Consider the following 14,088-nt stretch of genomic DNA (forward strand, 5'->3'; position numbering starts at 1 on the left):
TGGAAAAGCAGCGGAGACCGAGGACTTTTCTCAGGTCCCAGGGGCGCACCACAGCCGTGCTGCAGTCAATGCACGCCGTAGCCCCCGGAGGGGCGATGGAACTCGGGCTGCCAGAAGCCTGAGACGCCGCCGCCGCCGCCGCGTACTGGAGAGCGGGGGGCGCACGATCTGGGGACCCCCGGCGGCGGACCCGAGCCCTTCCCCCCGCCCCGCCTCCGGGGCACCAGCTTCGGCTCCATTGTTCCCGCCCGGGCTGGAGGCGCCCGGCTCCGAGTGCCGCCGGGAATCGAGCCTCGGCCGCGGAGCTCTCGAGAGCCCACCAGGATCTGAACGGAGCTCGGGGACGAGCGGCCGGAGCGCAAGACACAGACACCCGCCGCGCCACGGCGAGCTCTCCAGAGGCGGGACCGCAGCGCCAAGTGAGGTAAGAGTCGCCGGCGCCCGCAGAGCCGGCTGGCTGGGCGTCCCAAGCGGCCCCCGCGCTTCGCCAGTCGCAGCCCGCGCCTCCCTCCTCCGACCCCCCCTCCGGCTCCGCTCCCTCCCTGGCGCCCCTGTCCCTCCTCCCTCGGCCAGCGTCGCTGCCCTCGCCCCCTCCCCGCGCGCGGGGCCCGCTGCTGCTGCCCGCTGCCCAACTTTTCCGCCAAACTCGCGCTCTGGAGCTGGCGAGGCGGCTGCTGCTCTCCGAGTCCAGACCCCGACCCTCCCTGACCAGGAGAAGGCGGCGGAAGCCGTGTGTTCCCTTCTGGGGAGGAGGGCGGGAGTGGGCTGGGAGGTGGACGGTGTGTGTGTGTGTGTGTGTGTGTGTGTGTGTACATACACATCATCTTTTGGTCCTCTTGAGGATTCACCCCGGTCAGCCGGTGGCTTTGGGCTCAACACCCCACATCTGGGATCTTTTCAAGTGTTTTCCCACCTTCAGGCAAGTCTGGGATCCAGGTTGGGGGGTTGAGGAGGAAAGGAAGTGGCGGGGAAGGCTAGCTTGTCTTGGAATAGGTTTGAAGGAGGCGTCGTCACCAAATGGCTGAATCCGTTTTAGCGGAGAACGAGCAAAGATTCCCCCCTTTTGAGGGTGGTGGTGGTGATGTTCTATTTTGTCTTAGACCTAGAGGACTCTTGAAGAGGTCTGGAGAAGGGGAGGGGGCCCTCAGGGTCTGGATCATTCTGGGAAGTGGAAGAAACGATGTGAGCTTGTCCTGTGCGGAGCCCTCTGCCCGCTTGTTGCTTCTCTGGCCCAGACCCCTTCTCTGCGCTTCCTGAGCCTCCTCCTGTGGTGTCTCCGGCGGGGTGAAGACAACCTACTACTCACATTTTTGGAGCAATTTACTGACTTTTTTTTAATAGGTGGGGTTCGTAATAGAAATTTACCCCCAGTGAGGCAGCTGGACACCTTGGGAGTGCAGGAGGGAGCTCTCTTTTTCTGGGCCTAGAAGCTATTAACTCATTTGCAAAGCATTTCAACGGCGTTTTTCTCCCCCACCCCACCCCCCATTTCCCAGATGTAGCTGCCGCATCTGGTTCCGTTTCACCCTACACGGGTACACCGCAGCCACATTATTAAACATCCCTCTTCCTCCCCTCCCCCTCCTAAATTAAAACTGAGATTCTTGGACTAGTCTTTACCACCACCATCACCACCACCCCTTAATATTTCTTGAGACGTGGAGGGGAGGCTTTGGGATTGGAAGAGAAAAGTTATAGATCGCAAGCGGTTTTGGATTCCTCCACTCTCTTGCTGGTGGTTGACGGTGGCGGGGGAGGTGAGGCGGTGTTTAAGAATCTCTGGACCCTCTTGGGAGCCGCTTGCTTACTAGAGGTGGCCTTCGTCGGTGGGTCTGGGCCAAAATTGGCCCTGACGTGTACTGGAACCAAATATCGCCTGTCCCTTTAATTATAGTTGGAGCGTCTGTCTAGCGTGGGCACTGCAGGCCCACCTATTGCCACGCATCCAAGTCCCTCTCGGAGTTCCCGTCCTCCGTTTGGCCGGGGAGGGGGGGGGGAGTAGGGTGCAGTACCCGGTGCTGTAGCTGCCAGAGGCATCTTGTGTTTTCAGTGAGTTTCCTGGGTTGCAACCCCCAGAAGCTTAAAATGGAGTGGGTTTTGCCGATTAAACAATGACTACAGGGCCAGGGATGGAATGTCCACTCTTTTGAAGGAGGGGGGCAGCAACGCATCGGAAGGGTCCAAAGTTAGCGGTTGGGTGGGTATAGTGGGCCGGTGCCTCTCAGCCTTTCCAGTCTTTTAAATTGAAAACACTTCTCTGGTTTCCTTCTTAGGGCGGTAGTTTTGGAGGCTGTAATGAAATCGCACTTTCTCTAGACATGGTAATTAAGGTGACTGTTTCCTCCCCAGATGTGCTCTGGTCTTCGCACCTCCGGACCATTGCTTTTTTTGGAATAGTATCTAAATTGTGGAACCATTGCCCTGAGATGGTTGAGCAGAAAAGCGGCCGCCTTCGTCCCTTGGCCAGACTCCGGGTTTCCTCTCTGGGGCTTGTTTTAAAGCTAAGTAGTTGGCCCCTGGGACCGGCCACGGTCTAGCCAATTACCCCCACGCTGGGGTGGTGTCTCTTCCTTTCAGTGACCTAAGGCCAACAAGCTCAACTAATACCCGCCAACTGTGCTGATGGCTTGCCTCCCTCCCTAATGGCTTGTTTACATATTTCTCCAGTTGGGACACACTCTGGGGACCCACCTGACCCCAGAGCACTGGGTGTTTAGGGGACCAAGTTGCTGACTGGGGCTTGGTTCCAGCCGGAAAAGTTATGCACTTCATCAGTGACAAGCTACTTGAAATATGTTACTACGTTTACTCTTAGTCATAGCTGAGTGTCGGCTTTTCAATGAGGGGCAGTGGATTGAGAGCAGTGTGTATTTCCTATATGAGTTTCAGAGGTATTTTCACAATGGGAGGTTGGATGAACAGAGTCATTGCTTCCTTTGGTTCCATGGTATACAGTTTTAAGAGTTTTCCTTGGCCTCAGGCCATGAAACAATGTATCCTTTGAATAGCAAGTGAAGCAGAAGGACAGAAGGAACAGAGGAACATCACACTGTCACTGTCTCCACACGGGAGGGAATTAGAATGCAAATAAGCACCCTAAACCCCAGCTAGCTTTCTTCAGAGTGGACTCCAGATGAGAACATTGAATAGAGCATTGCATAGGCAGACATCAACCTTGGAGACCAAGACCATCCGTGGACTTCACTGTTAGCGATCCTCTCTTTGCTTGTTCGTGATACTGACCCCATGCATGCCTCTTAAATGCTTTGTTCATGTGAACTTGGGGCTTAGCAGCTAGTATCTCTGAATGCTTTTTTAAAATTTCATGTTTATTTTTTATTATTAAAATTACATGTATTCACTCATCTGCATACTGGGTGCCACAGTGCTCCAGTGGAGATCGAAGAATAGGTTGCTGGAGCTCAGCCTTTAAGAGCACTGGCAGCTCTTCCAGAGGACCCAGGTTCAATTCCCAGCATGCATGTCAGGCAGTTCACAGGAAGTGTAATGTCTCTGAAGACACCTGCACTGGCATGCCCATATCCACACATCTGTGTAATAGAAAAGAACTCGGTTCTCCCCCACTATGTGAGTTGGGTCTAAGAGATCTAAATCAAGTTTAATTGCAATCCCCTCTTCTTTACCTGCTGAGCTATCTCGCTGGCCCCAAAGGCCCTTTCCTGCCTCCAATTTTTGTAATCTCTTTGATCAAAATGGCTGTTGAAGAGCATCCTAGGGAATCTGGTAACACCTGTCATCCTGGAAGACACCCATCCCTCTGGGTAGAAGTATGAGGACTCGCAGTTCAGGTCATCGTGCATGCTGAGTTTGAAGCTGGTGTGGAACTCCAGCCCTGTTTTCTCCCTGGAAAGTCTGGGCCTGAGCTGCAGGAGGAAGATGAGTTCTAGTTGACTCTGATCTCTTGTTCTGAAAAGCCACGCTCCTGTCGATTGAGAGGAATGTAATTTCCTCTTGGGAAGTTGGTCTTGCATGTGTCTTTTCCAGGGCTCTGGAAAGGATCTGAATGCACCCGGGACTCCAGATGTGGATCTTTAGAAAAGGTGCTGGTGTTTCCAGAGGGATTAAATGCCTCATATGGAATAAGATATTGCCACCCCTCCTCCCACCAAGTTTGCATTGGCCTTCAATAGGAATTCTTTACTTAGTACCAGGAAGAAGCCCTGCCCCCTAACCCCCAAGCTTGGAAATTTAAATAGTGTTCACCTGGGTAAGGAATTCCAAGAATATGGTAACACTGGACTCTGCCCCTATGTCCTGTCTTCAGCAGCTAAGCCTTTGTTTCACTTGCTGTGTTCTTGTTACTGTTTTGTTTGTTTGTTTTGGTACTTTTTTGTTTTTTAGATTTGTTTATTAAGTGGATGAGTGTTTTGTCTACATGTATGTATGTGGGCCACATTTCTGGTTCCTGATGCATTTAGAAGATGGTGTTAGATTCCCTTGAAACTAGAGTTACAAGTGGTCGTGAGCCACCTGATGTTGCTGGGAACTAGACCCTGCTCATCTTGAGGAGCAGCAGGTACTTCTGACTGTTGAGCCATCTCCCTGTTGGTTTGCTTTTTGAGTCTGGTTTTCATAGCCCTTAAGGCCAGCAGCTTGAGGTACTCCTGCCCCAGCCTCCTGAGTGTGAGGTAGTAGACACGCTGCATGCAACAATTACTAATTTTTCAAGATAGAAGACATTTAGATTCTTTTCATATATGCGAACACACACACACACACACACACACACACACACACACACACACACACATTTGTTTTGTTTCAGTAGTGTTGGGGATCCAACCCAGGGCATTGCACTTGCTTAGTCAAATAGTTTTACTACTGAGCTAAACCCCAAGCCCTGTTGCCAATCAATTGGATACTTTTTTTTTTCAGTGTGGATACTTTGTAACAGAGATGCAAAATAAGCTAGGGTACTATCTTTTAGAGAAAACCACTTCCGCCATCTTGGGTGTGTCTTTCTTTCTGAAAGCCTATTTCCTTCTTTTAATCCTCATGCTTAAAATATTCTAATATTTCTAATATTAGAATCTAATATTTCTGATATTTCTAATCGCCGGGCGGTGGTGGCGCATGCCTTTAATCCCAGCACTTGGGAGGCAGAGGCAGGCAGATTTTTGAGTTCGAGGCTAGCCTGGTCTACAGAGTGAGTTCTAGGACAGCCAGGGCTACACAGAGAAACCCTGTCTCGAAAAACCAAAAAAAAAAAAAAAAATATATATATATATATTTCTAATAAACCGAACTTCTTCATAAAACATGCAAGCATTGCATTTCTTTTTATTTCATCTTTATCTATATGTATGTGTCTGCATGAGAGTGTGATCTTGTGCCTCGGAACTCAGAACTGAATGATGGTCTTCAGCTACAGCAGGGAGCTGAGTTATCTCCAGTTCCACAATTAGCATTTCTTTTGTTTGAGTTTGAATTTTGTGAACAAAACTACCCCTAGTGTTTAAAAAAGGTTTATTAAAGCACTGAGGGGAAAGTTCCCTCTATTGTTTAGTAAATCTTATTTTTAATCTGAAGGGAGTCATATTTATGTATCACAGTCCTCAAATCTGGGACCTCAATATGTTTAGACTATTACTCTGTTGGTATTGTGGGTAGTTAGCATGGGGAATTAGCTGTGGCTTTCCTGCTTCCCCCACCTCCCCAAGTCTATTCTTTTTTCTTGAAGAATATATACAGATTGAGAACCTGGACTCCAGAAGCACATGTCTTGTTGGCAGTCAAAGAATTTCAGACTCTAAGATGTTTGGGATTTCACACTTGGATCTTACTGGCAAAGCCTATCCAAATGTTTTGAGTTCCCAACAACTTCTAAATCTGAAATGTGGAAGGTTCCAGACATTTCACAAAGAGGGTCCTGGGCCTGGGCTTGTTTCTTCTCAGGCTCACTTGCCTTTTATTCCACCTTAACATAGATGCCCCATCTCCTGTGTGTGCCCCCACCTCCTAGGCTGAGGGCTGGGGGTAGGATGAAAGGCATGTAGGCACCAACCCTGCTTCACAGAAGCCCACAGGTTTTTTGGTGTCTTAGAGGTTCTGTTGCTGGGATGAAACACCATGACCAAAAGCAACTTGGGGAGGAAAAGGTTTATTTCATCTTACCCTTCCAGGTTACTGTCCATTGCTGAAGAAAGGCAGGGCAGGAATTCAAGCAGGGCAGGAACGTGGAAGAACCAGGGACTGAGAGCCACAGAGGGATGCTGCGGACTGGCTTGCTCCCCATGGCGTCCTCAGTCTGCTTTCTTCTAGCTCGCAGGACCCACCCACCCAGGGATGGCACTGTACACAGTGAGCGCTGGGCCCGCTCACATCAGTTTTCAATCAAGCACAAATTCTGTAGGCTTGCCTACAGGCCACTCTGGTGGGGCATTTTTCTCAATTGAAGTTCCCTCTTCCAAAATGACTCTAGGTTGTGTCAAGTTGACCTAAAACTAGTCAGCCCGATTGGGGAGAGAAGAGGGAGGGGAACATGAGGAACATGTCCAGTAAGTTGATGAGTTGACGGAAGCACCGTGGGAGAGGGGCTAGTTATTTATTGGGAAATCAGAGGGCTGGGCTGAAGGCATGTGGAAGCGGGGCTTTGTGAGATGGGGACTTAATTGTAAGAGGGACACTGGCACAGACCCCCAAATACAATGGGAACCTCCTTAAATTTCAGGGCAGTAGTATCCTCATTTGAAAGTATATCAGAAGATACAGGTGAAATCCACTTTAAATGTATTTGTATAGATTTTAAAAATACATTGTATTTATATTAGGTCTTATTTATATCATATTATTGCTATTTCTAAAATATCCTTTTACATGAAATCAATACAAAAATGTGGAAGCGCTGGCAATTCAGTTGAACTGACAGCTTCAAGCATGCTAAAGTACACACTATATCTGGTCCCAATATTTAAAAAGAAAAAGGTTAAGATATTTTACATTTTTTTCCCTACTAAATGTTGATGACCGCGTTCTGTTTTTCACTCTTAGTACACCCCAGTTGGCAGGAGCCATATTTCAATAGCTCAGCAGCTGCAGTGTGTCCTGGAGCCACTAGATTTGCCAACTAGGTCTCGAGTGTTAGGACTGAGAGAATGGAGGGTGAAAAATACCTGTGGGAAGGGAGGAAGCTCATGTCCCGTAGACAAGTGTTGTCCAGGAGAGACTAAGAATACAAGGAGTTTGGGGTCTGGAGAGACGGCTTAGTGATTAAGAACATTGGCTGCTCTTTCAGAGAATCTGGGCTCAGTTCCCAGCACCCCCACATGGTGGCTCACAATCTGTAATTCCAGTTTCAGCCGGATCTGATGCTCTCTTCCGGTCTCCCAGCATAGACATACAAACAGGCAAAACTGCTATACACATAAAATAAATGAATTTGTTATTATTTCTTCTGTTAGCCTAGTACTATAGAGGGCAGGTTCTTCACTGTACTGGCCATGTGTACACATGTGAACATATGTACATGCAACCTACCTGTGACATGGGAAGACAAACGTTCAGGTCTCCTTCAGCTGGGAACCAATGCCCAGGGTAGGGAACTGTTCCATGGTGGCAGTGTCATGAATAAAAGTATTCGTTGACTGCTTTCTCTAGAGAACAGGGAGATGAAGACCTAGGGGCTGAAGAGGGGCTGAAGAGATGGCTCAGCTGTTAAAAGTTCTCACCGTCCCTCAGGAAGCCCAAGGTTCATTTCCCAGGACCAACATCAAGTGGTTTATAACCTGTTATATTCCCTACCAGGGAATATGACGCCCTCTCTCCTTGACTCCTTTGGTACCCATACACATATGGCACATAGTCACCACATATACACACACATACACACTCATACACACTCACACATGACACCCTATCTATCTCCTTGACTCCTTGAGTATACATACACTTATGGCACACAGTCATCACACACATACACACACACACACACACACACACACACATGACACTCTCTCTCCTTGACTCCTTGGGTACACATACACTTACGGCACACAGTCATGACACACACGCACAAAGAAACTCTTTAAGAGAAAGATGAGAAGGTGGATATGGTGATATATACCTTTTACCCCAGAACTTGTGAGGCAGAGACAGGTGGATCTCTTGAGTTCAAGGTCAGTCAGATCTACAGAGTGAGTTCCAGGATAGCCTGGACTACACAGAAAAAAAAAAAAAAACCCTATCTCAGAAAAACAAAAAACCAAAAAAAGAGAGGAAGATGAGGGGAAGAAGAGACCGTGACAGATACTTGGCCCTGAGAGCACCAATTAGGTTTCTTGCATCATTTTAGACCTAGAGATCTGGCGTTAATAGACTCTGTAGACCTTTAGAATTGAGGTCCAAGGCAGAGTGCTCCAGGCCCTGACTTCCTACTACTTACACTGAAGCCACCATTGCATAAGTTCTTGGAAAGAGACCCTCTCATTCTCTTTCACACTGTCCTTGTAACCACCCGGATGTTGTCAGGACAAATATTTTAGCCTTCCCACAAGTATGAAAACTGAGGTCATATGATTGAAGACCTTTTCTAAGCTGATTGGGTTTTGGAATCTGGGAGCCTCAGCTGAGAGTGGAGGGACTGATGGGGTGGCAGATGTAGCACTGGAGGGAAACCTCTGTACACCTGGTTATGGGTCACACCTGTCAGGCAGTGGAGGACCGAGGCGATTCCTAAAGGCTAAGGGGCCAGTCTCTAGGATTCCTCATCGAGTTTGGATTTGAGGTTTGTGTCACCTCGTGTTCTGCAGAGCCTTGCGTTGCATGTGCCCGGCAACCTTTTCATTCCTGGCATTGGTACCAGGAGGCCAAGTGTCTTATAGCATCTTTGTTGTGCAATTTGAGGCCTAGAGGGTAGAAAAGGGGAGGCAGGTGGAACTCTTGTACCTGTTTTGGACATGAGTCAGGGGGAAGGTGCCAGAATACTCTCAGACTAGTCTCAGGTGTCTGAAGAGCATTCATCACCGGGGATGAAAGGAAGTGTGTGTAGCCAGCCCACACCTAGGAAGAGGTAGGTGGGCAGCTGTCTCAGGGGACAGAGTGACAGGTGGAAGCCTCGGTCTGCTACAGTCTAATCAGTCATCTCAGGGTGACACCGGCTCCTCCTACCCACCCTTTGTTGATAGTACTTAGACTTAGTACTCAGGGTTACCATGAGACTCAGGGTTTTGTTGTCCAGTGTACTTTGTGGATAACAGACCTATCTATACTGATTAGATTTGTCTTTGGGATCTGAAGTGTGGGTTTAGAGTATCTTCAGGTCCGAGACTGTGCCTGACTCTGGGTCCTCAAGGGCCCCGAGTGATTTGTCTCTAAAGGTCTTTCTGTCCACCAAAGAAACAGAGAACAAGGAACTTGTCATTCCCAGCATGGATTTCTCTTTATCCTCTTGGTTTCTCTAGTGTATGGGAATCCGCCTGTGTCTGCCTGCATCAGATGGAAGGCTGGTTTTTATTTTTGAATTTCCTGTATTGGGGATGAGCTCAGGGCCTCTGGTCTGCTAGGCAATGGTTTCTCCTCTGAGCTGGATCCCATTTAGGTGTGGTGACATTGTTTGCATTCTCCCATCTTGAATTAATGTCCCCCAAACCTGGGTGATCAAGTTCTAGTGTTACCAATAGCTCCATTTCCTTGGGCAAAGTACTTATTGGATCCCTAAACTCCCCCCAACCCCCAAGTTTCTTTATCTCTTAGCAGAGACCAGTACTGTCTTTAGAGGCAGAGCAGGAGGAATAAAGGAAGTTTTATGGTTATAAATGTATTTTACTTGTGTAGGGTCCACAGAGTACTCAACAAATATTCCTTCCATTTCTAATCTTTTTCCCAAATTCAGAAGAAAAGGAAAAAAAAAACCAGAAGAGAAATATTTACTTCAGTTTGGTTTAAAATTATTAAATTTTTTTAGTAAGCCTTTGGAGACAGCTAGTGGTAGTGTGCACATACTCTGCTGGCCAACAATTTGGTTTTGTTTTTTGTTTTGTTTTGCCAGACAGGACCGACTGGCTAGAGAGGGGCCCTTCTTTGCTCAGGGGGAGGCAGGCCTGTAACATCACATTAGGGCATGTTCCGGGAGCAGATTCTCTGAACAGCATCTATGGTTTCCTGGAGAACCAAGGACAGAAAACACCTGGGAGACAGGAGATGGTCACCTCCATACACAGTGGCCAGCCAGTTCTCCCCACTTGTCATCTCATCCTTAGGACCCTCGGAAGTCATTTTAAATATTACCATCACAGAGGCAGTGAGATGGCTCAGTCCCCGTATTAAAGGTAGACAGAAAGAACTGACTCTGTGGAGATGTCCTCTGACCTTTGCATGTGTGCTGAGATACAGTCACCCTGCCCCCATCAGGAATATTTAAAACATTTACAATACCAAAAAATTACCATCACAAGAGATGGGTCAAGGGCTGCAGAGTCCATACCTTTGGTTAGATCTGCGTCAGCCTCTGCACCTCCGCACAGGCTCCTGACTGGTTGACTGTAGGTAGGGCTTTCCTCTCCCACCTCACCCTGACATTGCCACTCTTTGCTGTCAGATGTCGGTGTCACCACCCAATGATAGCTGGATCCACCTCACAGTGCCCTGCTCTGCCTGCCTTCAAGTAATAGTGACCCATGCGTTCTCTGGGAGCGAGGCTGGTGGGACTGGAGGTTCTGGGATTTTTCTCATTTTAAAAGCAAAAAGAAAGACCCTGGAGACCTGGGGATGGATCTCTGTGGTAGAACACTTGCTTGTAGAAGGCCCTGGATTCCATCCCTGTAGGGGAAAAAAAAAAGTGGTTTAGGGGGTCTTTATATTCCATGTGACCTGAAGCTGTAAACTAGTACTTAACCCCCTATTTCTTCCTTTCCTTCCTTCCCTCCCTTCCTCCCTCCCTCCCTCTCTCCCTCCCTCCTTCCTTCCCCCTTCTTCCTTCCCTACCTGCCTTCCTCTTTCCTCTCTCTTTCTTCTTCTCCTTCTCCTTCTTCCTCTTCCTCTTCCTCTTCCTCTTCTCCTCCTCCTCCTCCTCCTCCTCCTCCTCCTCCTCCTCCTCCTCCTCCTCCTCCTCCCTGTTCCCCTCCCTCTTTCTTTCTGTCTGTCCTGGAACTCACTGTGTAGACCAGGCTAGCCTTACTCACTGAGATCTGCCTGCCTCCAGAATGGTGGGCTTGACGACATGCACCGTCTCTCCTTTAGTTACCTGCCCATTAAGGACTGTCTGGAGCGCCTTCTGAGTCTTGACTTGTGACCCTACTCTTTCCCTCTCTATTTACTCTTTACCAGAGGGATTTGTTTGTCCCCGATGGAATGAAGTCTCGTGTCAGGAAGTCAGCAGATTCCTGTCCCTTAGAATGGTTGTGTAATACTTAAACTAGGCGTTCTCTCTCTCTCTCTATTATTTTGTTTTATTTTTAATTTGCACATTACAGCAACCATCTACAAAGTATATGGCAGGGGTTGAGGAGAGGGTGGGTCACACTGGTCTGTCTGCTTTCATGTTGAGAAAGGTCTTCACTTTGAGACCCTCACGGGGCCTAGACAACTCTGGGACCCTGAGCTGCAGCTGCAGTCTCGGCTTTGCTTGGACCTTAGCCTTTGGTTGGTACAGTCTGCAACCCTTGACGGTGTAGCCATGAATCCAGTTCCTGAGCTTGGGCAGGCAATAAAAAGCAAGTCTGCCCACCCTGTGGTTGGGACTCTTTGACATCTTGGTCTTTACCTCCATAGGCCTCAGAAGGGCTTAATGGCCTCAGCATGGGCACTTGTTGCTTCTGTGTCACTTGCCTGCACCTTAAGAGGTTCATATCTTTGTGACTTGGGTTTCTTTGGGAAAGGGAGGGGGTGGTATTGAGATAGGGTTTGGTTTCTCTGTGTATCCCTGGCTGTCCTGGACCTTTATGTAGACCAGGCTGGCCTCAAATTCAGAGATCCCCTTGCCTCTGCCTCCCAAATGCTGGGATTACAGGAGTACCCCTCCACACCTCCACACCCAGCTTTCTTACTGGGATTTCTTGATGACATTTCTGGGGACTGCTTGTATGTGGTGGTTTTTGGACTTGGCCATGTCTACATAACTCACATCGGGAGTGCTTGGGACCTGAAGCTGCACAACGTTTTTCTCAAGTCCTTGATCACAATACGGCTCTTTGGGATGTCTATGAGGTCCTTCCTTTCCTTTCATAGATGAGCCAGGCTTTTATCTCCAAGAGCATCATGGTGACAGTCCCAGCCAACTTGGCACTTAGTCTGTGCTGAGAACATTGTTATAGAATGGGAGGGTAGAATCCAGCTTCCCAACGCTCTGACAAAGTAGCCGAGGCAATCAAGTTAAAGAGAGAAAAGGTTTATTTAACTTTCCGTTTTGTGGGTTTCAGTCTGGGGTTGACTGTTGCTTTTGAGTTTTTGGTAGGATGAAGGCAAGTCTGCAGAGCTCTCTTTGTAGTGGAGAAACCCCATTCACTCGTGGCCAGGAACAGAAAGAGTGAGGAGGGATGTGAGACCGGATCTCTGTAATCTTCCTCTTCAAGGACATGTCCCCAGCTGACTTAAAACCTCTCAAGAGGGTCTGTCTCTTAAAAGTACCAGTTGGGGAACAAGCCACATTATGGATTTAAGCCTAATTAAGACCCAATACCCCTGTGACTATTCAGTTTCAGAATAGGCTTGATTCTCTTTGTATCCTAAGAAGCATCCTTCTGGAATTGTAAGACCCAGAGAGGTCAAGAACCCCACAAGAACCCCACAGCATCAACCAGGGCTCATAGGGACTCACAGACACTGAACTGATGTGTGTGGTCTGACATAAGCCCTCTGCATGTATGTTAGAGTTGTGTGGCTGAGTTTTGTGGGATTCCTAACAGAGGGAGCGGAGGCTGTTTCTGATGCTTCTGCCTGCTTTTGGGACCCTTGTCCTACTGGGTTTTCTCGTCCAGCCTGAATATGAGGGGAGCTGCCTAGTCTTTTTTTTTTTTTTAAAGATGTATGTATGTATGTATGTATGTATGTATGTGAGTATTTATGTATGTGTGTCTTCAGACACACCAGAAGAGGGCATCGGATCCCATTACAGATGGTTGTAAGCCACCATGTGGTTGCTGGGAATTGAACTCAGGACCTCTGGAGGAGCAGACTACTGAATCATCTCTCCAGCCCTGAGGTGCCTAGTCTGACTGCATCGCGTGATATGTCACGTCTGGTTGATATCCCCGGGAGGCCTGCCCATTTCTGAAGAGAAACAGAGGAGGAGTAGATGGGGAGGGGAAATTGGGGTCAGGATGTAATATATAAAAATAAATTAATTTAAGGAAGCAGCAGCAGCCTTGGCCTTCCAGGCAGGTTGACCGTGGACACTGCGTTTTCTTTATTCCCCTCGCCCCTCTCCTCCTCAACGCCTATGAGAGCTATTGTTTCTTTCCCCAGACTCAGCTTGCGAAGGCGGATCTCGCTTCCGGTGGCGTATCCATGGAGGTGCGGAGCCTTGTTACCAACCTCTAACTGCAGAACTGGGATGTGGGGCTGGAGGTGCCTCCTCTTCTGGGCTGTGCTGGTCACAGCCTCTCTCTGCACTGCCAGGCCAGCCCCAACCTTGCCCGAACAAGGTAAGACAACAGGCCGAGGGTCGGCTGGACCCCTGAGCTGGGGAAACAGGGTGGGCTACTGTCATGGAGGTAATGTGGTCAGCTGGAAAGACTTCCTCCTTGGAGGAGCGAAGGGCTCCTTCCCCACACCTGGGCTGATTTGGGCTTCCATATATGGAACCAACTTTATCAGAGGTGGAGGTCACAAAGGCTGGTGACAATCGCTAGCCACAGGTGAGGTACTGGGGGGGTGCTTTCTTTCTGGGGAAACACTGTAATTAGGTCTTTAACTCAGATGATCATAAAAAGGGGTGGGTGTTACAATGGAAAGAGTGATATGAATATAGATTTGGAGTAAGAGGATCTTGGCAATGGCCTCTGGCTTCTAGAAAGCTGTTCCAGTTTCGAATCTCCTATGAGGGTGTGAGCAGTCAGGAGCACACGCCTTTTTGGACTTTGTCCTCCAGATCTTACCTGGGGGCCCGATGAATAATTTGCTTTGGAGATGGCC

General features: G+C 48.6%; 1 protein-coding gene across 7 annotated transcripts in view; it reads left to right on the top strand.

Annotated features, from left to right (window-relative positions):
- The first annotated feature begins 219 nt into the window (after window positions 1–219).
- Fgfr1 (fibroblast growth factor receptor 1) overlaps window positions 220–14,088 on the top strand; it is a 55,423-nt gene continuing 41,554 nt past the window's right edge. For 4 of the 7 annotated variants that reach the window (XM_028768165.1, XM_028768167.1, XM_028768168.1 and 1 more), the window contains exons 1-2: window positions 341–424; window positions 13,420–13,598. In XM_028768165.1, the coding sequence (XP_028623998.1) occupies window positions 13,508–13,598 (91 nt within the window). In that variant the 5' untranslated portion in view covers window positions 341–424; window positions 13,420–13,507. Of the gene's footprint in view, window positions 425–13,419; window positions 13,599–14,088 lie in introns of those variants that run through there. The other 3 variants (XM_028768166.1, XM_028768171.1, XM_028768170.1) reach the window with 2 other exon arrangements.

The sequence above is a fragment of the Grammomys surdaster genome, unplaced genomic scaffold (assembly GCF_004785775.1).
Source record: "Grammomys surdaster isolate TR1022 unplaced genomic scaffold, NIH_TR_1.0 185, whole genome shotgun sequence".
Taxonomy (NCBI): domain Eukaryota; kingdom Metazoa; phylum Chordata; class Mammalia; order Rodentia; family Muridae; genus Grammomys; species Grammomys surdaster.